The sequence below is a fragment of the Cricetulus griseus genome, chromosome 7 (assembly GCF_003668045.3).
Source record: "Cricetulus griseus strain 17A/GY chromosome 7, alternate assembly CriGri-PICRH-1.0, whole genome shotgun sequence".
NCBI classification, from domain to species: Eukaryota; Metazoa; Chordata; class Mammalia; order Rodentia; family Cricetidae; genus Cricetulus; species Cricetulus griseus.
This window is the reverse complement of record NC_048600.1, coordinates 111,060,886-111,087,009: the sequence shown is the minus strand read 5'-3', so window position 1 is coordinate 111,087,009 and position 26,124 is coordinate 111,060,886. Positions and strand designations below refer to the sequence as shown.

At 49.7% G+C, this 26,124-nt stretch overlaps 1 protein-coding gene across 1 annotated transcript in view; it reads left to right on the top strand.

The window, feature by feature from the left end:
• Nucleotides 1-25,858, top strand: part of Plxdc1 (plexin domain containing 1) — a 57,585-nt gene extending 31,727 nt beyond the window's left edge. The window contains exons 11-17 of the mRNA XM_035448150.1: nt 7,022-7,117; nt 9,251-9,332; nt 13,640-13,700; nt 15,210-15,342; nt 19,992-20,027; nt 22,717-22,877; nt 24,615-25,858. Coding sequence (XP_035304041.1) covers nt 7,022-7,117; nt 9,251-9,332; nt 13,640-13,700; nt 15,210-15,342; nt 19,992-20,027; nt 22,717-22,877; nt 24,615-24,734 — 689 coding nt within the window. The 3' untranslated portion in view covers nt 24,735-25,858. The remainder of the gene's footprint in view (nt 1-7,021; nt 7,118-9,250; nt 9,333-13,639; nt 13,701-15,209; nt 15,343-19,991; nt 20,028-22,716; nt 22,878-24,614) is intronic.
• Nucleotides 25,859-26,124: the final 266 nt, after the last annotated feature.

The window sequence follows — 26,124 nt, the reverse complement described above, 5'->3', positions numbered from 1 at the left end:
TTCATCGAGAAACTGTCTCAAAAAATGGGGCAGAGGGGACTGAAGAAGTGGTTCAGAGGTTAAGAGCAGTGGCTGCTCTCCCAGAGGTCAATTCCCAGCAACCACATGGTGGCTCACAGGCATCTATAATGAGAGCTGGTTCCCTCTTCTGTCCTACAGGCAGAATACTGTATGCATAATAAATAAATAACTCTTTTTGAAAAATTAAAAAAAAAAAACGAGATGGAGAGCAATAGAGGAAGATGCTGGCATCGACCTCTGGCCTACTCATCCACATAAAGACATGCACCTCCCCCAACCCTATCCCTACAAATGGATTATAATAAAGCAAAGCAAACAGGATAAGGAGGTGCCAGCCCCTGAGTCCTATCTCAGGGAATCAATCGCCTTTTTGCCCTGCCAAGTAGGATGGGCGAGGTCTTAGGAGGGACCAGGGGAGATTTGCTGAACACAGTCAGGTTTCTTACCATTACTCCCTTATGTAAACTCTTGCTCACACTGTGATCGGAGCCCACAGAGCACTGTGATGCAGAGGACAGCTGTGTCTGTCAGCAGCATCTGCTTGCAGCTCAAATCCTCCATGGTGGCCTCGGTGCTCTCCATTTGGCTGGAGAAAGCACCAAAACTCATTCCCTTCACTTGTCTTTTGTTTTTGCTGTTTTTGTTTGTTTTTCCAAGACAGGGTTTCTCTGTGCAACAGCTCTTGATGTCCTAGAGCTTGCTCTGTAGACCAGGCTGGCCTTAAAGTCAGAGATCTTCCTGCCTCTGCCTCCTCAGTGTTGCCTCCACACCTGGCCCCTTCATTTGTCTTAAGAAACTTTATTTTGCCAGGCAGTGGTGGAGCACACCTTTAATCCTAGAACTCAGGAGGCAGAGGCAGGAGGATCTCTTGAGTTTGAGGCCAGCCTGGTCTACAGAGCAAGTTCCAGGACAGCCAGGGCTACACAGAGAAACCCTGTCTTGGAAAACAAAACAAAACAGTATTTTATGTAACTGTCAAAACTGATAGATTACAAATTAGTGGAATCAGTTACTCAAGGCCAGATTATCAAGGGCTCCAGATTGTAATGTGAACTCTGGATGGCACCTGACTGGCCTCAGATGGCCCTAAGAGCACTGGTCCTCCTCTCCTAGAATTTCCTTTCTAAAGCTGACTTGAGGCCAGATGTGTATCAGAAACAGTGTCATATCTCTGCACCAGGCAGCTGTGAAGAAAGTGGAGGCCCCAGAGCTGGCTGTAGGAGGGAGAGGAACCAGCCAAAGAGGATGTGGGAGGAGGGCTGGCCACCAAATCTGGCCCGTTCTGACTTCTTACTCTCCTGATAAAGGATTCCTCATAGAGAAAGCCTTATGTGATGCTATGCTCCTGTAGTCCCAGCACTCAGGAGGTAGAGGCAGGAGGATGATTAGTTTAGGGTCATCCTCAGATCCACTGTGAGTCCGAGGCCCCTCTGGGGTATGTGAGCTTCTGTCTCAAAAAGGAGGATGAGGAAGATAGAGAAAAATGTCTATTTTTGTTGTTTTGTTTTTTGAGACAGGGTAACAGCCCTGGCTGTCTTGGAGCTCACTCTGTAGACCAAGCTAGCCTGGAACTCACAGCGATCCACCTGCCTCTGCCTCCTGAGTGCTGGGATTAAAGGCAAGTGCCACCACATTTAAAGTTTATTTAAAGAATTTTATAGTGCTCTTCCTTGGAGAGTTTTCTCCACTGAGGCCCCTTTGTCCACTCTTCCACTTTTATTTTGCGTTCCCAGCACTTGGCTCTGGAGTCTTGTTTTTTTCATTTTCTGCCCTTTCTTTGCTTCAATGATGAAGACCTGATTTGCTTCCTGCCCTGAGATGAGAGTTCCTCAGGGTTTTCTGCCAGGGTTCTAATCTTTATTACTGACTAAATAACCAAATGAGCAAAGGAACGGATGGGTGAATGGATGGATAGAGGGATGGATAGATAGATGAATGGATGATGGATGGGTAGAGAGAGGGATGGATGGATAGAGAGATGGGTGGATAGAAAGATGGATGATAGATGGATGAATGGATGGATAGAGGAATGGATAGACAGAGGAATGGATGATGGATGGGTAGGTAGAGGGATGGATGGATGGAGACCCACCATTGCACATTTCCAAACAGTAGCTACAACATTCTGGGGTCTTTTGTGGATGGACCTTTCAGTATCTACTAGTGACGGTCCATCTCCTCGTCTTCCTTTTCCCTCTTCCCAATTTCTCTCTCCCCCTCTCTCTACTGCCCACTCCTCTTCCTTTTTGTCCTTCTGAGACAGAATCATATGCAGCCCAGGAAGGTGACCCTGAGCTCTTGACCCTCCTGCCTCCACTTCCCCAGTCCTAGAATTACAGGTGTGCACTACCATGGACTCTTAACCAGAGCAATGCTGGCCTGCTGGTGGCCAGTGTGAGGAGGACAAAACGGGTCATGTGACCCTCTCCTCTGAGCCATTGTCAGGTCTGGATGGGGCAACAAGCTTCCTGTGGACCTCAGTGTTTCTGTATCTTGGAAAGATGAAGCAGACAAAACAGAGCATCTCAAACTGCCAGAAATGTGGCTTGGAGACTGCCCCCATTTTGGCTCCAGAAAGATGGCCATGCAGATGGATGCCATTGTCACTGCGTGAGCCCACATGTTGGTGTAATAATCCAAAGGCAAATGACTCCAGTATGGAGATTCAGGATTCTGTTTATAAAAATAAAGATGTACCTAAGTCAATCGTATACTCAAATGGGTACAAGGTGGCAGCCAAAATGGCCAGTCTTTGTCACTTAAGAGAGATTTTGAACATCAACCCACACCCTCCTCCACACTGCCATTCATCTGCCTGCCCACTGGTATGGCTGTACTTGCTTCCCAAAGACATCTCACCTTCCCCTGGGCGTATCCAAGTCCAGGGGTCAGTTCTACCTCTGTCAGTCTGGTGGGGGCCTTGCAGTGTTCTGCTTTTTCATGGCTATGGATTGGATGTCTCTGTCCTTGGATTTGGTTTCCTTTGTAAGTGCCTGTCTCCATCTGTGCCTGGGTCCCATGTCACCTTCCTTCTGACTGTGTGTTTGAGCTCTGGCCTACACCTTTGTAGGTAGGGAGTTCCTCAAATTCATCCTTGTGCCTTCTTTGAGCTCCAGCCTGGATCTGTCTGACTGTGGCCATCTGAAGACTCCTTTTCTGAAGCTTTCCACCCCTATCTATGGTGAGCAGACAGAAAGGGTTTTTCTATGGGCTGTGGCTGACTATAATAGGTAGATGAGGTTTTTCAGGGCCATCTGTAATATGTTCATTTCTTCACACCCATTTCCTAAACCCTGTTATGTAGAAGCCCTTTGGCAGGGGACTGGCAAAGACAAATGCCAGGCTAATGCTGTCCTCAGGGATCTTGAAGTCTAGGGGCAGGGGCTGGTAAGACAGGAATCTAGATGTTGACTGAGATGTGTGCCAGGTGAGATGGCACCAATGATTCAGCTTGAGAGAGGGAACCAATCAGCTGTGCCCCGAGGGTGGGGTCAGAAGAGGAGAGGGAGGTTGGCATTAGACTTGAGGCCTCCTAATTCCAAGGGTGGCTTTAGGATGGTTTCTGGAAAGAATGGACAGGGATGGAGCTTTCAAAGCCTCATTAGAATTTTCCATCCTCTACTTAAAAGTTCCCAGGCCCCCAGGCCACCTTCTGGGCCTCAGTGTCACTCTGGGTACATGAATGACAAGAAAGTTGCCCTTCTTCACCTTATTGCCCATAACATCTCATTTTCCCATGGCTAGGGGTCTTCTATCAAAAAAAGTGTGTATGGGGAAAGTTGAGCATGATGATATAGGCCTATAAGCTCATCACTCAGAATCCCGAGTTCAAGGGCAGCCAGGTATAATGTGAGACACTGCCTCAAACAAACTTTAGTCTGAGTGGGTTTGGGGATGTAGCCCAGGGGTAGAGTGCTTACCTAGTATGAATGGAGCCTCGGTTCAATCCCCTTCACTAAAACAAAATTCTGTGTGCATGTATTTATGTGCATATGTATTTGTCTATGGAGGTGGCTATTTGCATGCCTGTGTATGTGTGTGCATAAGTGTGTACACTGTGGGCTGGTAGGGGGTGAGAGGTTCATTCCCATGTGCAAGGTCTTATTCCTATGGTTTGATTTTGTTGTTGTTTGTTTTGTTTTTGAGAGACAAGATCTCTCTACATAGCCCTGGCTCTCCTGGAACTTACTATGTAGACCAGGCTGGCCTCAGACTCACAGAGATCCACCTGCCCTTTGTTTCCCAAGTTCTGGGAGTAAAGATATGCACCATCACACCAGACTCATTCCCATAGTTCTTTGAAAAATTGGATTTTGAAATTTTTATTATCTTATGTGTTTGAGTGTTTTGTATGAATGTGTGTGTGTGTATCACGTAAGTGCCTGGTGCTCTCAAAGGCCAGAAGAGGGCATCAGATTCCCTGGGAGTGGAGTTGCAGATAGTCACTAGCCTTCGTGTGGGTGCTGGGAATTGAACTTGGGTCCCCTGTGAGAACAACAAGTCCTCTTAGCTGCTGGGCTAGTTCTCTAGCCCACTCCCAGTCCCTGATAGGACACAGCCTCTTAGGACCATGTAGACACTTGGCTGTTGCTAAGTGACTTTTTCTTCATTGGAATAGGGTCTTTTTTGTAACCTAGTCTAGCCTCAAAGTCAGTATCCCCCAGCTTCAGCCTCCTGACTGCTGATATTGCAGTCATTTGACACCATACCTCATTCTACTGCCTGTCACTCCTGAAGCTTGTCTCCACAGCCTCTCCTCTCAGACTGAAGGCTGTTTAGTAGATGTGCTGGTTAGTTCTTGTCAACTTGATTCAAACCTAGACAGACATATCTGGGAAGAGGGACTCTTAATTGGGAAAGCAAGCCTGCAGGCAACTCTGGCTCACTCTTTCTTTCTTTCTTTCTTTCTTTCTTTCTTTCTTTCTTTCTCTCTCTTTCTCTCTCTCTCTCTCTCTCTCTCTCTCTCTCTCTCTCTCTCTCTCTCCCATCCTTTGTCTCTCCTTCCTTCTTTTCCCCTTCCTTCCTTCCTACCCTCCTTCCTTCCTTCTGTCCTTTCTCTTTTTTTTCTGAGGTGGTGTCTCACTGTGTAGCCCTGGCTGTCCTGGAACTCTGTAGACCAGCCTGGTCTTGAACTCACAGAGATCCGCCTGCCTCTGCTTCCTGAATGCTGAGATTAAAGGCATACCTGGCTGCATTTTCTTAATTAGTGATTGATGTATGTAGAGCCACTCCGGGCAGGTGGTCCTGGGTTCTATAAGAGAGCAGGTTGAAGAAGTCAGGGAAAGCAAGCCAGTAAGCAGCTCTCCTCCATGGCCTCTGCATCAGTTCCTGCCTCCAGGATCCTACTGTGAGGACTTGGTGCTATTTGTGCATTTTTTTGAGACAAGGTCTTGCTATGTAGCCCTTGCTGGTCTAGTATTCATGATGTAGTCTAGGCTCCCTCCAATTCATAGCAGTCCTCCTGGCATAGCTCCCTGAGTGCTTTGATTACAGGCATGTGTCGGGATGTCTAGCTGAAACCTGAGTTTTAGGTCTGGCCTTTGGATTAAAAAAAAAAAAAAAGGCTACATGGCTTTGAGCAAATGATACATTCTTCCTTAAGATGCAGCGGGCAGTGACATCTGTCCGTGAACTCCAGAAAGATGCCAGGGTAAATGAGATGGTCAGATCTGGGAGCTCTGACATGAGCTGGCTACAGCTGGCTCTGGGATGGCTGTCAAATGCTGGGGGCTCAGGATTTAGCAGGTGCCCACACCTACGTACTGAATGAGTTGACTGAAGACATTCCCAGTGGTGCTGTGCTCTTGTGCAATTTTCCCTTTCAACTGCAGAAGGTGTTTTCTATTTAAAGCTGTGGATAGGCTTGGTTGGTAATGTGTCACAAAAACGCATTTGCCTATAGATTAGCCTGTCTGCACCTCAGTTTCCCCACTGTGAAATGCATGGCGAGACAATATGTCTTGGCTCCTTCGCAGCTCAGCTTGAGGCATCTGAGTGTCACTTCTGACAGAACCTACACTGGGCAGTAATGCCCTGGAGCTCTGGACCCTTCCTCCCACCCAGTGTTTATCTGAGGATCCACCTGGGATGGAGGGAAGGAAGGAAGAAGCAGAGCCTTGATCTCATTACAAGCCATCTGCCTCCAAAGCAGGAGTCCCCACGGAAGGCAGGCACCTCAGGCCTGGGGTGGTCATCTCCCCTGGCAGGAATGGAAGGTCAAGGTCTCCCAACAGCCTCAGAAGGCCGGTAGAATGTCTAAGCTTGGGACAAGTGTGGTGGGGAGGGAGATCTGAGATCAGTGCTCTCTCAACTGTCCTTAGAGAGTATTTGCCTAAACCCCAAGACCCACTTGCCACCTGAGCTCTGACAGCCCCGTGTTTTCTGTTGCCTTGCTTTCTGGTGGGGGACCAACAGAGTGCCAGGCAGCGGTGGGGATGGCAGAGGCTAGGAGTACAAAGGCAGGAATGATGTTCAGGTTCTGTGATTTCCAATGTTTGGGGGCCACGGCAGCTGCTGTTGGATGTAGGCTTGGTTCTGGGTTCTGAACTTTGCTAAGCCTCTACCAAGAGGGGAGAGCCGGGGCGTGGTCAGACAGGGTAGCCTCTCTGTTAGGGGGAAGGCCCTCGGCCTGAGTGGAACAGCACAGCCTAAGAGTGCTGTCCAGGGAAGCAGTCTTGCATCTGCATTGCTGAGCTAGACACAAAGAGACAGCATGGACAAATGCTGTGGGTTTGTAAGGAACAGCTGTGACATTCCCCGGGCCTGAGGAGGATGCCTTAGGTCCTGACTCCAGGAGCATACAGGCCGCCAGGTTCAGCCTGCTTTTTACATAAGGCTCTCCTCCCAAGCCACTCCCATTTAGTCTCCCTGTAGCTTCAGCATTACTATCCCAGGCCCCCAGGCTCACTTCCTCCTTCACTGGCTGCATACTAACCTCTGTTGGGGTCCTGGGCACAGGCCTGGGAGTGCTTTGAGGTGACAAACTCCACTTCTTTCTCAGAGTCTCGGAGGCGGACCATTTTCGAATACCACCGTGTGGAACTGGACTCCGGCAAGATCACCAACACATCGGCCGTGGAGTTCACCCCATTGCCAAGTGAGTAGGGGCAGTCTGCTGTTCTAGAACATTCTTTAGACTCAAAAATTCTGGGTTCTGATCTCAGGTCCAACCTCTGATCCGTGGGAACACAGTCACCTAACTTCTCTGGGCCTAATGTCACCGCCCTGCAAAGTTGTGGTCAGAGCTGGAACCATATAGGCCAAGTTGAGTACAGAAATGGACCAGCTCACCCCAGGCCTGGGATGTGGTTTGTGTCTAATCGTTGTCATCTACTGCTAGAAATACTTATCTGAAACCCCAGAGAGCTGAGCCTGGAGACTGCTTGGACAGGGATCCAAAAATAGTTCTGGTCTTTGGTCACTCACCATCTTTCCCCTAGAGAAGGTGTCCCTGGAGCTGCCTCACTGGGCAGCCTTGGTTGAGATGGAGCTTGCTATGTAGACAAAGCTGATTTCTCCTTTGCAGTGATCCTCCTGCCTCTGCCTCCCACGAGCTGAGACTATAGGCATGTGCTATTGCACCAGGTTCAGAATAGTATTTCTCCAGAGGGTCTTGTTCCTTCTCTTGTCTCAGGGTCTCCCTGCTGCCAACTGAGAAAGCTGTAGCCATTTCCTGGCTACAGCTGTGACATCTCTTGTGTCTCATACAATCTCCCCCCTACACACACACACACACACACACACACACACACACACACACACACACACACCCTGGAAGTTCTGGGAATAGATAGCAGAGAAAGAAAAAGAAAGTTTTGTCATGAGTCCTGGACCCCAGACTGGAAAAGGCCCCAGATCCTGAGGCAACCAGAAGCTAAGGACACAGCCCAGGTCACAGTCACCCACCACTGAGGCAAGAAGCCCAAAGGCCTGGTAAGTAGGGGTTTCCCAAAGGCCACTGTAAGAGTAGATCTTGGGCTCACAGGGATGCAGACCTGTAATTCCCTTTGAGATGTTAAGGCAGGAGGACACTGAGTTCAAGGCTGGCTTGGGCTATATAGGGAGATTCTGTCTCTGGGGGGAACCAAACCTTGAGTCCTGGAAATCAGGAGCAAGAATATCCAGGCTCAGCAGTACTGAGCCGTCCTGGGAGTGTATGTCTAAGCCTGGAGGGCTGCTGGGAGCAGACAGGGGCATCCGCAGTGGAACATCAAGACTGAACATTCTGACTCCAGGCTCAGACAGGCCCTGATTCAAACCCAGACCTGCCATCCTTAGCTCCAAGACCCGCCAAACCTCAGCTCCCCACTGTGGAATAGGGTACCCGTGGTTTCCATATATTCTAGACTCCCAGGACATATGAATGGCCTGTATTGGTTATTTTTCTGCTGATATGACAAACAAACTTAAGAAAGGAAGGGGGGGTGCTGGAGAGATGGCTCAGAGGTTAAGAGCTCTGGCTACTCTTCCAGAGGTCCCAGCAACCACATGGTGGCTCACAACCATCCATTATGAGATCTTGTGCCCTCTTCTGGTGTGCAGATATACATGGAAGCAGAATGTTGTATACATAATAAATAAATAAAATCTTTTAAAAAAAGGAAGGGTGGGGACTGGAGAGATGGCTCAGTGGTTAAGAACACTGGCTGCTCTTCCAGAGGACCCAGGTTCAATTCCCAGAATCCATATGGCAGTGCCCAACTGTCTACAACCCCAGTTACAGGGAACCCAGCAACCTCACACATAGACATACATATAAGCAAAGCACCAACACACATAAAATAAAAATAAATAAATAATTTAAAAATAAAGTAGTCGGCAGTGGTGGTGCATGCCTTTAATCTCAGCACTCGGGAGGCAGAGGCAGGCAGATGCCTTGGGCTCAAGGCCAGCCTGGTCTACAGAGCGAGTTCCAGGACAGCCTCCAAAGCCACAGAGAAACCCTGTCTCGATAAACAAACAAACAAAAGAATCCCAGCACACCTAGGAGGCAGAGGCAGGAGGATTTCTGTGAGTTTGAGGGCAGGCTGGTCTGCATAACAAGTTCCAGGACAGTCAGAACTACATAGAGAGACACTGTCTCAAAACACAACAAAAGTGAGAGCGGCAATAATGGCCTTAAATTGTCCCCAAAGTCAGAGACCACAGTTCAGGAAGGACCCAGCATTCAGGAGCTTTGTCCTGAGAATCAGTGACACAATGCTGACAGCCGCAGCCTCCTCTCTTGCAGCCTGCCTCCAGCATCGGAGCTGCGACACCTGCATGTCCTCAAACCTGACGTTCAACTGTAGCTGGTGCCATGTCCTGCAGAGGTTTGTGTCCAGGTGACCAACCACAGAGGTGAGGGTGAGGCTGGGTGGGGGTAGCCAGGACCCACTGACAGCCTCAGGCCTCACTGCCTACTGCTTGAGAGCATTAGGGTCTCTGTCCAGTGCCACTCTGGCTCTTAAGACAAGAGTGTGGCAAGTAAGTTTCTCTCAAGGCTTGTACCTGAGCAAGGCGGGTGTGTGGCAGAGTAAGGCCTGGTGTGGCCAGGCTTCGGGAAGATCATCTGGAGACTCCGGAGACTGTAGATCTCCCAGGAAAGCTGGCTCATTCTAGGCCAGAGCTTCACAAAGAGTAGGCCATTCTGTGGTCACTCCAGAATCACTGCCCCTTCTGTTATGATTTCCAGGGATACCCCAGGTCTGCATCTTTTTGTTTGTTTGTTTCGATTTTTGAGACTGAGTTTCTCTGTGTAACAGCTCTGGCTGTCCCAGAACTCACTCTGTAGAACAGACTGACCTGGAACTCACAGAGATCCACCTACCTCTGCCTCCCAAGTGCTGGGATTAAAGGTTGGCCTGCGTCTTAACATGGCACCTCATTTATAAGCAAGTGACAGACTGTAACACAAAGACTTGTCACTGCTGGGTGAGTTCCATGCCCCCCCCCAAACTGCCCCAGGTCCTCTTGGGCTGCAACAGGTTTCCTGAGAACCAGGCATGGATGTTGCAGTTACTGGAAGCTCAGGACATTCTGGATGAGATGCAGTTTTGGGGATGAAGTTCTTCAACCCAATGCATCTTCCAGTCCTTGTTCTAGAATCATCTCCTCACCAATTAGACTTGTAATTCAACCTTGGTTCTTCTAGCCAAGATAAATAAATGACAGATGGGGGAAAGGACTCCTTTGAGGATGCTGGCTCTCCTGAGAATGGGAAGCCCTACAAATTCCAAGAGCCTTTAAGGCCATCTTGAAAATTGCAAAATTACAGTCTCTAAGCTGCTGTGTGCAGCTGTTGTGCAGCGGTCAGCATTTCCTTTGCTCCTCTCCCACGTCTCCGAGCAGAAATAGAAGCTCTGCATCCTACAGACTGCCAGCCTGGCACACGGGACCCTGAGCCACCCATCAGAGAGCAGCTGCGATGGGATGCCCAGGGGCCACAGCCTCTGGGGTGTTCTCCCCTCAGCTCTGTCCTTCTTCTCTTTGGGGGGACCTTGGTTCCTTTACCCTATGAAGTGGCCTAGAGGATGTGACTCAGAGAGACATGGGCGGGGCACACACCGTTACCGCTGCTCTTGTAATGCTAGATAGCATGTTACCAAATGCATCCGGGACCCTTGGCAGGCGAGGCACAGAGCCCCAGGGGAAGTTGGTGACATAGACCCTTGTATTCTGGGAGTGAAGCTTTCCTGCCTGTGGACTGTGAGAACCACCCTGAAGGCTTGGCAAAAGCAGCCAGGCTGCATGTGGTAGTGCACACATTAATCCCAGCACTTAGAAGGCAGAGGCAGACGGGTCTCTGTGAATTTGAAGTCAAACTGGTCTATAGGGTGAATTCCAGGACAGCTAGGGCTGTTATACAGAGAAACCCAGAAACCCTGTCTTAAAAAAAAAAAAAAAAGACAGAGGTAGGTGATATTTAAGGCCATCCTGGTCTACATAGTGAATTCTAGGACAGACAAGGCTACATATTAAGACCCTGTCTCAAAACCAAAACCAAAAAAAGCAATCCCAGGGCTGGAGAGATAACTCAGCTGTTAAGAGCACTAGCTGCTCTTCCAAAGGGACCCAGGATTTAAATCTCAGTACTCAGTAGTTTACAACTATCTACAATTTCAGTTCCCGGGTTCTGATGCCCTCTTCTGACCTCTGTAGGCACTGCACACATGTGCTACACAGACATACACATAGGCAAAACACCCATGTATGTAAAATAAAAATAAAACACATCTTTAAAAAAGCCATCTGGGTATGGTGGCACATGTCTATAATCCCAACACTTGAGAGATTGAGGTGGGAACATCAGGAGTTCAAGGTCATCTCCAGTTATGTAGTGAGTGTGAGACTAGCAATCTAAAAAAATGTGGTCCCCAGGGTCCAAGATCTCAGAGCCTGAATTTTGGAGTGCTTCATCTCATGCATTTTCAAAGCCGAGCAGCATTTTCTGAGCCTTGGGGTGGTACGTGAGATGACCTCACATGATCCCTGGGATCTGGGGGCTGCTGCCAAGCATGACTCAGGATCCAACCCGTGCTGAGCCATAGGAAAATGGGTCAAACAAAGCAAACCTTCCCTTCACCACCACCCCCAGTTAGCAGCCACACCCAAACTTAGAGACAAGACAGTGGAATGAAAGCTGGAGTCCCTGAATGTGAAGATGCTGGCCAGGATGGGAAATGTAGGGACTCTGCTGGTGGGCTCTACCTCTACAACAAAACAGGGATGCCCCAGCAGAGGGTACAAGGGAGCTGAAACCACCTACCCCAACCAGACACCCAGATCACTGGGCTCCCTCCAGCCCATGCTTCTACAGCCAGACACCCACGGCACTGGGCTCACTCCAGCCCATGCTTCCACCAGCCAGCTCTCTGGAGCCTCAATTCCAAATAAGCATTGATCCCAGTTCCCTGAAAAGCCAGAGGGCCAGGGCCAGTGCCCTGGGGACACCGATGGGTCTCTTCTCCCCTCTCCCACGAACTCTGCCCTTTGTAGCCACTCAGGGCCCCCTTTATGCACTATAAAGAACAGTTTCTCCAAAGGGGGAAACATTCTACACTGGTCCTACCATTTGTCCCCTTGAGTCCATGGGCAGCCTCAGTCTTGGAATTGCCCAGGAAATAATGGTCATAAGTCTCACCTTACCATGTCATTGTGACTACACCAGACAGTCAAGAGATACTCAGTAAATGGCCAATTCTCATATTCTTCTCTGAGTCAATGTTGGCTAGCTTGAGACTAAACCCAAACTGAAGACTCAGGGTTGTGATGCTTCTTGATTTTTGTTTTATTTGTTTTGCTTTGTTTATGTATATGTATATGGGTATTTTCCCTGAATGTATGTCTGTGAACCATGTTCATGCCTGGAGCCCTTGGAGGCCAGAAGAGGGTATTGGATTCCCTGGATGTGGAGTTACAGACGGTTGTGGGCCTCCATGTGGTTACTGGGGATGGACCCTGGGTCCTCTTGTCTGAAACTTGCTATGTAGACTAGGCTGGCCTTGAACTGCTTCTTTGGCATTCATACTGAAGATTCAGTCCTTTGTGTTTTGTCCTTTTGTTTTCTGAGACAAGGTTTCTCTGTATAGTCCTGGCTGTCCTAGAACTTATTCTGTAGACCAGGCTGCTCTTGAACTCAGAGATCTGCCTACCTCTGCCTCCGGAGAGATGTGATCAAAGGTGTGTGCCACCACCACCACTGGGCTCAACCTAGTCTTAAAAGAATCTAGCAGTATTATCAAAGAAGCCTGAGTTCCAACCTCCAAACTACTCTTTGTCCTCCATCCCCTAAGAAGCGAGAAAAGAACCATGGCTGGCCCCGCTCAGCCCCTGGAGGCCTCACCAGACAGCCCTTGGGAAACTTTGCCTTGATCTCACTGGGTGTGGGCACATGGCCACTGCTGGGGCTGAGTTAACTTGCTGAGAATTCTTTCTCTGTGCTAGTGGCTTGGGATGTTATTCTTCCATTGCGACATGCTTGGGTGGCGTAGAGCTTAGTGACTTCCTCTGGCACCAAAAAGGAAGAATGGAAATTTAAGCAGGATGCTGGAAAGAACACTCTCCAGTTCATGCTTGTGCCCTGCCCTCTCCCTAGGAAAGCCCTTGATGTCTTCGGTCCTCTCCAGAGACCCATGCCAGTCTCTGACACCATTCTTATTGCTGTCCCCTTGTGATTACACAGAGGGAGTTGACTACATTACATCACCTGATGCCACCCTCTGCCCAGCCTCTGCTGCCAAAGGGAGACCCCTCAATAGTGATGGAGAGCCCTGACTGAGCAAGTCTTTTTCCGAAGGAAAACATCATAGGCAGGACATCCCAGATTCCCAGCAACGCCTTGGTAGAGAGTCGAAGGGACCCTGAGAGTTTCCAGGGTCCTGCACACACACAGACACTGCTGGGCAGAGAAAGCCTTGACCTGGGCAGCTGGGATAAAGTAGAGGACATGAGGGTCTGACTGCAAATCCCATAATCACCTCCTGCCGGGGCACCTGTGCAGGGGCCTCTCTGCCGCCTAGAGCTGAGCCCCCCCTGCCCTCCCCTCACAGGGCTGTTACTGAGTAGAGGGGTAAATGAGAGGGAGCAATTTGTTCTCTGCCGAGCCCCTCTCATATCTGCCATATTTGGTCCCCTACAGATGTTCCAGCGGCTTTGACCGCTACCGCCAGGAGTGGCTGGCCTACGGCTGTGCCCAGGAGGTAAGACTTGTGAGTGATCTGCTGTAGTCCCCTCTTGGAGAAGGGTGCTGCCAGAGGACTGCCCCTGATAACACTGCTCAAGGTGGCCTTAGCCACAGCTGACTCCTCTGGGCCCCTGTACTCTTTATGATGTTAATGAAGCCCTATTCCTCTGGATCGGTCTGGGAGTGAGGGGGGTTGTTCCGGGCACCTCCTACTTAGAATCCCATCCAGGTGCCATCTCCAGAACACTCTAGAACAGTGGCTCTCAACCTTCCTAATGCTGCGACCCTTTCATATAGTCCCTCATGTTGTAGTGACCCCCATTATTTCGTTGCTACTTCATAACTGTAATTTTGCTACCATTATGGGTCATAGTGTAAGTATTTTTGGAGCTAGAGGTCTATAAAAGAGGTTTCGACCCACGGGTTGAGAACGGCTGCTTTAGACTCTCTTGAAACGTCTTCTCACATGGGCAAGAACGGGTGATTTCATCCAGGCGCCATTCCCTTCCCACTCCCTCTCACATGGGGCCTCCGTTTGTAGTCTAGGCTAGCCTCGAACTCACACAGCTTCGTGGTCTCTATGTCTTCTTGCAAGCCAGGCACACTTCACTGCTTTATACTTCCTCTCATTTAACATGACCCAAAAACCTGGGGACCAGGGCCCTCCCTGACCAGAGAGGAAACTGAGGCACAGAGAAGTTTAAAGAGTTGGCCTGACATTCACCACCACAAGATGCCAGGCTCGGTGTTTAAACATGAATCCTCCAGGCTTCCTGCCATGCTCTCATCTTTCTCTGGTCTTAAGAAAAAAATAACTGGGGCAGCAAAATGGCTCAGTGAGTTAAGGTGCCTGCTGCCATGCCTCACAGCTTGAGTTTGATTCCTGGAACCCACATGATGGAAGGTAAGAGCTGACTGCTGCAGTTGGTTCTCTGACTCCCGTGTGCTTGCTGTAGTGGTCACACACTTTAAATAGATACACACATACGCCAAATAGATAAACGGCGGGGGGGGGGGGTAGCCACATCTGACCCTGGCTATTAGTGACTGTTATGCTATTATAATTAATTTATTTTGTTTTGGTTTTGAGATAAGGTCTATGTAGTCCTGGCTGTACTGGAACTCACCATTTATACCAGGATGCCCCAAACCTCACAGAGATTCCTTGCCTCTGCCTCTGAGTGCTGGTATTAAAGGAGAGCACCCAGCCAGTGACTGTTAGGATTTTATCTATCTATTTAAGATTGACATCTCAGCCCCCTCCTTAGGGAATGATTTGAAGCTGCTGACAGATAAATTACCCTGTAAGATAAGACACGTTCAAGATAAAGTGGAAGATTCCATCTTAGTTATTTTGTGAAACAGGGTCTCACTCTGATGACCAGGGTGGTCTTGAACTCCTGAACTCAATCAATCCCCCCACCCTACCCCCATGCTCCACCTCCCAAGTAGTTGAGCATAAGTACAAAATGTGGGTGCATTCAGGGCTGGCTGTGTCCGGAAGCAGCACTGGGGTCTCTTGCAGGCAGAGGGCAGGACATGTGAGGACTTCCAGGATGAGGGCCACTACTCAGCCTCCCCTGACAGCTCCTTCGGCCCCTTTGATGGTGACCAAACCACGTCTTCTTCCCTCTTCATCGACAACCTCACCACAGAAGGTAAGACATGAGTCCTGGGGCAGAGAGACGCCTCGGGAAGAGCCTGCCCTTTCCTGACAGGACAGGAGCTGCCTCACAGGACAGGGGTTGCCCTGGTCTTTCACTGACCATGAACTGAGATTCAGGAAACTTAGTTATCTTGCTGTGAGAAGCAGAAGCCGATACAGGAGAAGCTCTGACCACGGGGAAGCCTGACTGTGGGACCATGAGATGGAGATCCCTTCAGAGAAGGGGAAACGGTTGATAGAGCACCCTTAATATTAACCTGTCAGAGCCTGTGAGGCTACTTGGACTGTAGAATGATAACTGCCCGTGCAGTCAGTGGTGAGAGACGATTGTCTGATTTTTTTTTCTAGAACCTACCTTTATTTTTTTCCTCCTTCCTATACTGAGATTGAGCCCAGGGCCTTGTGTGATGCTAAGCAAACAACCTGCCACTATACTACATGCCCAGCCCTCTTGTTTACTGAGAGAAGGTATATTAGTTACTTTTCTATTGCTGTGATGAAACACCATGACCAAGGCAACTTTTAAAAGAAAGCCTTTAATTGGGCTTCTGGTTTCAGAGGGTGAGAGTCCATGACAGCAGAGCAAAGGCATGGTGGCAGGAACAGTTGAGTGCTCACATCTACCCACAATCCAGAGGCAGAGAGCACGATGGGAATGGCAAAGGTCTTTTGAAACCTCAAAGGCTGCCCTCAGTGCCACACCTCCTCCAACAAAGCCACACCTCCTATTTCTTCCCAAAGTAGGGACAAGTATTCAAACATACCAGCCTAATGGCAGGTGGGGGGAGTCGTGGGGGTGCTCTCATCCAAATCACCACACAGGGTCTCACTCTCCCAACCTGGTCTTGAACTTATAAGCAATCTTCCTGTCTCAACCTTCCAAGTTCTGGAATCACAGATGTGAGCCACTGTTTTAGCTTTTTTTGAGACAAAGGTCCCATGTAGCTCAGGCTGGCCTGGAACTCACTGTGACATTGAACTCATGATCTTCCTGCCTTAATCTCTCAAGTGCTGGGATTTCTTGGGGGGGGGGCAGGGCAGTAAGACAGCATCTCTCTATATGTTCTGGAACTCACTATGTAGACCAGGCTGGCCTGGAACTCACAGAAATCTGCCTGCCTCTGCCTCCCGAGTGCCGGGATTAAAGACATTTGCCACAATGCCCATCCCACTTTTACTTCTGACTCAGCTTCCTCCTTGGGTTGGTACCCATCCACTGCCTACTGAGGCCTGACTGACTGTCCACAGGGCTTCTTTGCTGCCTCAAAGCCTAGGGATCTTGACTGATGTTGCCAGAGATCAGGATCCCTGGGACACACACAGTGTGAGTGTCTCTGGCAGCCCCTGTGGCCTCCGGTCCTAAGGGCTTTGAGTATTTCCTGTTCCTCAGACCCTTTTAGGATTCAGTCCTTGACCTGAGCCTTTTTCCCTTGGGAGGGCTGAAGGGCTTGTGAGAGGTTAATAGCGTCCCTGGAGAGGAGGGAAGGAGAGAAGGAAAAACTAGTATCCAAAAATACAATGCAGCCTTGCTTGAGAGTAAGAGGCTTATAAGAGGCCAAATGGGTCACTCAGGGCAATGAGAGCCTCCTGTCTTTCTAAAGATCACCTAGAAGACTAGAGAGACAGCCAACCTCAGACCTGACGCCATGGGGGCCATGTTCGGGGAGAATGCACAGTCATGCATTAACACCCTGTCCCCACAGTCCTGGATGTTATATTATTGCATCCCCCTACCCCACCCCCGTTTTGTAGAAAAGACACTACAACTCAGAGAGGTGAATGACTTGCCCAGGGTCACACAGACAGGAAGCCATGGAGACAGGTCTCATCGGACTCCAAGAATTCTAGGCTCCCCAGCCCTCCTCTGTGCTATGAGAAATGAAAGTGGGAAAATAGCAAAGGGTGGACACAATTCTGAAAGCTGGCCTTACTGTTATAGCCAGGAATGACAAGGCAGCCGGACTGTGACATTAAAGCAGAGCACATATTGCTGCCTCAGAATTCGATGGGACTCAGTGGAGATAGAGCACGAAAGGAACTTGTTCTCGGGGAGTTAGTATCCAAGGGCAGGGTGACCTCCATTTACCTTCCAATATCAGCATCCAGGATCATAGGAATGGGGTGTCATTAATGCATGGCTCTACATCCTCCCCCATAGTCAGTCCCCCCAAAGGTGTCAGGTCTCTTCATCAATGGCTCATTCTCCTCCAGTCAAGGCCAAGGTCTGCTGTTGCTCTCTAGTCCTCTAGGTGATGTTTACAGTGAACCTAATGAGCTGCCCTCAGCTTGACCTATGTGTAGGGTCGTGTCTGCTTCTGTACTGGGCTTGGAGCAAGCCCCACACACACACACACTTCAGAGGGCAGCTGTGTGGTAGAGCAGAAGACCTGGGACTGGAAGTTCAACTGCATGGTCCCCAAGACACAAGATCTGTCACAGAGGACATGGCGACATTGTCAAGTTGCATCCATAAGAAATGGACTTTGAGGCCGGGCAGTGGTCGTGTGCGCCTTTAATCCCAGCACTAGGGTGGCAGAGGCAGGTGGTGGTATCTGTGCTTAGCAGTTTAATAGCTGCTGCATCCTCTTTCCATTGATTAAAAAACCACCTTATACTTCACAGAGCCCTGGCAAGATGGCCTCTGGGACCCAGTCCCGTTGAGCAGGAGAGGCTATTTTGCAGCTCACCTTCTGTGGCTCTGTTCCAGTCAGAACAGGCACTCATGTCCATTTGTCTGCCAGGATAGGTGTGGGCTGGGCTATAGTTGATTTTTATGAGAAGGGAGAGAACAAGAAACAAAAATTTGTTGAATATATCTGATTCTGTAGATTTTATTTTGAAATCCTAACAATTATCCTTCAATTATTAAATGATTATAAATTAAATGATTATAAATCTAAGAAGCCCATCCCATGGGTCAGTGAGATGGCTCAGTGGTAGAGGTGATTGCTACACAAGTCTAAGGACCCGAGTTTGATTCCTGGAGCTCATGTGAAGTTGGCCAGAAGAGGGTGTCAGATCCTCTGGAACTGTGAGCTGCCATGTGGGTGCTGGGAACTGAACTCGGGTCCTCTGGAAGAACAGCAAGCACTCAACTGCTGAGCCTTCTCTCCAGCTCCCAACTTAAATTTTTTATTATAGTTTTCTTCCATTACCTACATTTTGATACTTCAAGACCCTGAGAGAGCAGACAGAGTAGATGGGGAAGCCTTGGGGATCCCAGTGCTGCAGACAAGCAGGTGCCAAGAACACGGCAAACTGTCCCCTGAGAGGTGGCAGTACCAGGACTAGTGAGAGGCAAGTAGGACATTCAACCTGCATGAGAATTTAAAGGAGGTTCCAAAAAACCCAAAAGTGATAATAGTTCAATGTGGTGTTTATAAAGATCAAAATTAATCTAAAAATCCCATGATGTACCAAATACCAGTTTTCAGCAGAGGATGGGACTCCCAGGTCAGCTCTGCAGAGTTTTCGGTGGGGAGACACTGGAGGAAGAAGTGGGGAGGATTGGGGAAGGAGGGCATGGAGGGTGACAATACACTCCTCTGCAGCTCAGATGTGTGGAAGGCTAGGGCATCTGGAGGACCTTGAGCAGTGTCTTCAGCTTCTTTCTTTCCAGCAGCTTCCCCCGCAGTGTGGAGCTGTGACACTTAAGAGATTACTAGGGTCTCAAAGCCCTGAGAACAAACATGGGACCCACTAAGAGTCTCTAGCAGCCAGGATGTTAGGGGTCCAGCAGGGAGGATGAACAGAATGCTGTAAATCGTGGGGCAGCTAAGACTGTTTCAAGTTGAAGTGATTAGAACAACAGCCTGTAGTGCTATAGGGCTTCCAGACACTGGACTCCTGGCTTCCTTTGCCTCGTGGGGCAAAACCCCAGGAAGGATGTCGACCTCAGAACAGACTGAGAAAGCCACTGCTGTATACATGGAGGTGTAGAGAGGGCATTGAACCTGCTGCAGACCCTGGAGTCTGCAAACAAACCAGGGGTTTGCAGCCTTCCACAGCATCCGGCTGCCCCTTAGAAGGCTGTGCAAGAGTTCCATACAGCATTCCAGAGAGCTGCCTGGCCCGGTCCATCTCTCCATCTGTTAGTATACACAGCTGGCTAATTCTTTGACTCTGGGCTAGCATGTCTTCTCCACTTCCAGCTTAGAACTCACTTCCTCCCTCTGGGAAACTTTTGTTGATTCCCATGATCTGAGTGAGGCCTGCAGAGACAGCTTCATCTTGTGAGGTCTATTTATAGTTTTTTTTGGGGGGGTTGCTTGTTTATTTGTGTGTGTGTGTGTGTGTGTGTGTGTGTGTGTGTGTGTATGTTAGAGCTAAATCCAGAGCGTCCCTCAAGTCCCATGCTTGGCATGTGCTCAATGACTGAGCTACAGCCTGGCATTGTGGGTATTTAATTGCCTCTCCATTCCCTACCCAATGTAGGTGGGGACCAAGTCCATCCATTATCTGTAGTCTACCCAACCCTGCCCCCAGTGCTCAGCCCATAGTAACTCGTATAATGAATGACATGACAGTAGGATGTCTAAATGGAAAGTTTGGAAAGGACACCTCCTTCAAGTTCCATCCAGACCTGGGGTGGCAGAAGTCTGAATGATTCCACTAATTTTGCTCCTTCTGTCCTCTTTGAAGATGACACCAAATTGAATCCCTACGCAGGAGGAGATGGTGAGTACGGAGCTGCCTGTCCCTCTTTACCAGACGAATGGCTGTGGGTTCACCACGAGGAGTCCTAATGGTGGGGGAGGGAAAAGAGCAAAGTAACCGGGGTCCCAAGCCTGTGGCTAAATGGGAGGGCTGAGGGCTGAGGCCGCAGACCCTAGGCTGATGAAACATGTCTATTCTAGACACTTCTGTCTCAAGCTAGGAGCCTCCTGTGTCTACTTCCCTGAAAAGTATTCGAGGAAGTGGCTGAACCAGTGCCACTTGGCAGGGGGACTTGTGACAGGGGGACCTGCTTCCCTTTAGGCCTCAGCTGTATGGGGAGAGCAGTTTCTCCAGCATCCAATTTGCCTCGCATGTGAAGAGCATGCAGGCGTGTCCACTGCCTGCCTGGCCTGTAGGGGTACCAGAAGGTGGACTACTACCAGCCTCAGGGAAAATGTTCTCTGGTGGTGGGAAGCCCTCCCACAGTTGCTGCAGCCACTGCAAGGATGGATGAATGTGGGAATGCCTTTGCAGCTCCAGGCTGGGGGTAGTCCTTGGGAGTCGAGCAGTCTGACAAACCTCCCTATCTCAGAGATGACACCATTGTTCCCCTCCATGAGTTTGAGAGACTGGGTGTGTGGTGGGGGAGGAGCCACAACCCAGATCACAGCAAGCTAGAGGCTAATGACCAACCACCAAATCAGCAGAGGCTAGCTTGAGGTGTGTTCTTTCATTGTTCCCACTTCATGGCAATTAGAGGCCCTAGCATACATGAGATGGCCTGGATGGTTTCTGTCCTGGGTTTCTTCTGTGTACGCAATGCCCAGCAGCGACAAATGGGGACAGCAAGAATCCCGATGCAGTCAACATCCTTTTGACGTCCTCACACTCCACTGCCTCCCTTCCCACCCAAGAGCCATGTGAGAAGGACTAGGCGTTTCCATGGCTGACACCCACATCTGTCTTTTTAGCTCATTCCTGCACGTTAGGTAGGGGAAGCAGCAAATACCCACCCAGGTAATGTTAGGGAACCTGGCTTCTTAGCAGCTGACACTGTGTGTCCTTAGGCAAATGTCGCAACGTCTCCATTACCTTAGTGTTTCCATTACCTTAGTCATAAAGAAAGGGTGGGCTTGGATGAGCCCTCTTATCCTTGGGATGTATTTCAGATCCCTGGGATGTTCTCTCACAGTGGTTTGTAGGTGCCTCCAGAGGATCTAGTTCATCCCACTGAATGCAGGTGAAATGGGACCCCAATTCACAGTAGACCCCATTGTCTTTAAGAGCTAGAGAGTAACCCTGCCATCCAGCAGGTCTCAATCTGGCAAGAGACAGAAACAAGGATAACTGTGGTTGTTTGCTATCAGAACACTTAATACTAGCTCAGGACTTCCAAGATGCTGGGCGAGGTTCTCAGGGCTTGGCATGAGCTCTGCCATTTGTCCATTAGCACCATAACCCCAGCTAGATAGCTATTGTCCTTGTCCTTCAAAGGTTATAACAGAGGCTCACAGAGGCTGATTTGCCCAAAATCACACAGCTAATAAGTGGCAGAGTATTGATTTGCGAGGTTTTTTGTTTTGCTATTTTTTGTTTTTGTTTTGTTTTTTTGAGACAGGGTTTCTCTGTGTAGCTCTGGCTGTCCTGGCACTCACTCTGTAGACCTGACTGACTCAGAACTCACAGAGATCCACCTGCCTCTGCCTCCTGAGTGCTAGGATTAAAGGCGTGTGCCACCACACCTGGCACCCCTAGATTTTTTGAGGCAAGGTCTCATGTAACGCAGGCTGGGTTCAAACTCACTGTGTAGGTGAGGATGTGACCTTGAACTCTTGACCCTCCTGCTTTCTCCCAAGTGCTAAGATTACAGGCCTTCGAGAGCACACTCAGATCTAAGATCCCAATTTTTTTTTTTAATTACATTTATTTGGGGTGTGTAGAATCTGTGAACACCAGCTACCCTTCCTGCAGAGGTCAGGGGACAATTCACAGTCGTTGGCTCTGTCCTTTCCACCATGTGGTGCCCAGGGATCGAACTTAAGTTATAAGGCTTGGCAGCAAGCACCTTTACCCACTGAGCCATCTTGTTAGCTCCTGACCCCAAAGTCTTAACTATCGCATGCCTTTTGGGGATTCCTCAGAAGTGCTGATGTGGCCCAGGTGTCTCAGACAGCTTCCTTATAACGTCTTAAGATCAACTTCAGGGCTGGAGAGATGGCTCAGAGGTTAAGAGCACCGACTGCTTTTCCAGAGAGGTACTGAGTTCAATTCCCAGCTCACAACCACCCCTTATGAGATCTGGTGCCCTCTTCTGGTGTGCAAATATACATGGAAGCAGAATGTTTGTTTGTTCGTTTGTTTTGTTTTTCGAGACAGGGTTTCTGTGTGGCTTTGGAGGCTATCCTGGAACTAGCTCTTGTAGACCAGGCTGGTCTCGAACTCACAGAGATCCGCCTGCCTTTGCCTCCCCAGTGCTGGGATTAAAGGCATGCGCCACCACCGCCCGGCTTAAGATCAACTTCTAAATGATTCTAGAAAACATCTTTAAGGTGCCAGAACATTCATGTTGTTATAATCATCCTGCCAACTCCAGCCACACCCCTCTGTGGGTTGGAAAATGTGGGTGCTCATCTCTGGGACCTTGTCAGAACACAAGGCTGGGAGGCCCAGCTTTTCTTTGCTCCATGAAATTTTCCTCTGTCCTCCATAGGACTTCAAGACAACTTGACCCCAAAGACCAAGGGGCCTCCTGTACACCTGGGCACCATCGTGGGCATTGTGCTGGCTGTGCTCCTGGTAGCGGCCATCATCCTGGCTGGGATTTACATCAGCGGCCACCCTAACTCCAATGCTGCGCTCTTCTTCATCGAGGTCAGTGTGGGATCTACCTGCATCTGCTTCCACACCAGGATTTCCCTGGTCATTTAGAACCTGCCTCGCCCCATCCCCTCCCACCCCTCCCGCACCTCCCTGAGAAACTTTCCTCCACGCCATCACAACTTCGGTGGCTGGTGCTCTTGAAGTCCATCATCCCCAGGACCCAGCACCTAGGCTTTCCCTCCCTAGGACATGGTCTGTCTGCTTTCCCTGCTTGTGAGGTCAGGAAAAGGCCCCCAGAGGAGGGCAGTCAGAAATGCCATATTAGTGGCAGGGGGCTGCCCCCTCATGGCTTGCGATTTCTTGTTCCGAGTCATGAAAGAGCCATCATATTTCACTGCTGCTGTGGGCTTTTTAGGTGACAGCTGACAAGCCAAAATGTTAACAAGGGCTGTGCTCTCAGGGAGCTTTAGCTGGGGACGCTGCAGTTTTCATGTTCCAGAATGCAGAGGGAAGAGTAGTATATCATGGGAAGTGAGGCTCAGCAAGCCACAGAGCTCAGAGACGTCTGGCTCCTATCCCACTGCTGAAGATGCTTCCAGAGAAACGTGGTACTCACCCCATAGTTTCTGAGGGCGTGAAAACCAATGAGACACCGGCCCTGCCCTCTAGTAGGTCACAAGCAAATGGTACCCTCAGTGAACTCAACGGTGCTTCAGTAGCACATGGGAGCAAGCTTCCCTAAAGCTCTTATTAAGAAGGGCTATTTGAGAAGGAAGGTTCCAGAGGGCACCTCTGGGTCGAAAGCCCACTGACCTTATTCTCAGAGGCCCAGGTGTTCCCCGCTTTTTTTTTTTTTTTTTTTTTAATGAAACAGGGTTTTTTCAGTTGTTCTGAATTCCTCTTTAAAAGATTATTATAGATGGTTGTTAGCTACCGTGTGGTTTCTGGGAATTGCACTCAGGACCTCTGGAAGAGCCGTCAGTACTTTAACCTCTGAGCCATCTCTCCAGCTCTTAAAGATTATTTATTATGTATACAGTGTTCTGTCTGCATGTATGCCTACAGCCCAGAAGATCTCATTACAGATGGTTGTGAGCCACCATGTGGCTGCTGGGAATTGAACTCAAGACCTCTGGAAGAGCAGTCAGTGCTCTTAACCTGAGCCCCATGTTCTGGATTCTTAGCCTACCTGGGTATCACCAAGGACTATTGGTTCCCAGGCCACAAGGACTTCCATGAGAGGGGTCCCGGGAGGATAAGGAATCTGCATTTCAGTAAGTTTCCCACAGACTCTGCTGAGGGACCTGTGCTGTCTTGGGCTATCTTGTTATTTCCAGTCCCCTAGCTCATTTAGGCATATGTGGCCTGCTTCATCACCTCCTACCGTCTCACGTCTCCAGTCTGCTGTTGAAGATTCTAAATCAGTTCTGCAAACCACACAGTGATGGATAAAATGTGCTCCTTCCAAACTGGCTTCTAAAAATGTAAGGTGGGGTAGTACCTATAATCCCAATACTTGGGAGGCAGAAGCAGAAGGATTGATGCAAGTTCAAGGCCATCTGGTCTACATAGAGAGTTCTGGTCCAGCCAGGCCTATATTGGCTTTCTGGTCGCTGAGGGTTTACTTGAGGAATCTTGCTGAGAGAGTAGCCCCAACCACCAACTGTTTCTCCACAGTGAGCCCTCATTCCTTCAGAACCCTTGTAGGAGAAAGCCTTGCACCAGCCCTCAGGGATGGGGTCCCGTGAGGAGGTGGCATTCACTGATTTTGCCTCTGTGTCTCTGCAGCGGAGACCTCACCACTGGCCAGCCATGAAGTTCCGCAACCACCCCAACCACTCTACCTACACAGAGGTCGAGCCCTCGGGCCATGAGAAGGAGGGCTTCATGGAGGCCGAGCAGTGCTGAGAGCACCAGGCCACTGACCTTGGGGATGGTGTGAAAGCAAGTCACAGCAAAGAGAAGTGATTTTTTCCTGCCCTCCTCTGAGCTAGCCATGTGTGGGCCAGGAAGACAACAGCTTATGGTGCCCAAACCATAGTTTGGTCCTCACACCCCAGAAAAAAGGGGTGCAGTAATGCAACCATGAGGGTTTCTTAAAGGAACACTAACCTCAGAGTTCCCTGTTTGGATGGGAGGAGGCCCCTTTTTGGGATCTCTCAATGGTCTGCACTGTAGCTATTGAAGAGCCCCTCCCTACTGGAGACAGCCTGATCACTGAAGCCCCTACTGGGGCTACTACATTCTAGGGCAAATAGACTCAAGGGCTGGTCTTCCTAGCTATGGAGTCAGTGCACCTGGCTCCAAACTCTGTGGCTCTGGAAGCCTGAAGAAGAGATCCCCTCCATCCGGGAGCTTTTATCCCTTGAGACAAACCAAATGAGAGGAGAGAGAACCTTGGGGAACTTGTGTTTTCTAGCCTTGGTCCTTTGCTTCATCATTTCTGCAGAGACCCGGAGCCGACATCAGAACGCTGCAGCCAGGCTGCACCCTGCCCTGCCCCTCAGCCTCCACCTTGCAAGCCGGTCTTGCATGGCTGCCAGTACTGAGTGGGGTGCTTACTCCACCATGTGGCTGGTGGCCGCTTTACTCGCTGGCCTGTTCTGTTGTCGATGCCAGTAGTTTCCTTCAAAGAGAGGAACAACTCACCTGGCTCATATTTTTCCTTGCTGACCTGGGTGAGGTTTTTGTAACCATTAGAAACAAACAGGTGGCTGGAGGTTTCCTTGAGATACCCCTGCCTCAGCAGGGAGCTCCAGTTGGATCCTGTTGAAACACAGCTGCCATGAAGGTAGGGCAGAGAAACCTGGCATGGGAGGGAGGGACCTTGACCTGGAGATCGGCTGCCATCTTTCTGGCTCTGCAAAGAGCTTTGGGGGCAGGGAGCTGCTGCTCCCCTACTTAGCCTGGCTTTAAGGGACTTCTGTCCCTGTGGTGGGCAGGACTGCTTCCGAAGGGTAAAGGAAATCTAGAGCTCACCCTCCTCCAAATAAGTACCATCACATCAGCAAATAAATATGTCACAGCCCCCACTCTGTCACGACTTTTGTGGGTCAGTGGGAGGAGGGAAGGGTGTCTGCAGATATCTGGACACACCTGGTCTGGAAAATCCCAGCCACTCCACAACTGGCCCATGAAAGGACACCAGTGACAAGCAGAACTGGAAATATGCTTATGTCTGCTTTGCTTCATAATCCAAAGGAGAGAAGGCTATGGGGACAGGGGCTGTGGGAGGGACCTGAACAAATGTCACCCAAGCAGGATAGAGTGCTTCGCAGACTTCTCTAGACAGCCAAGT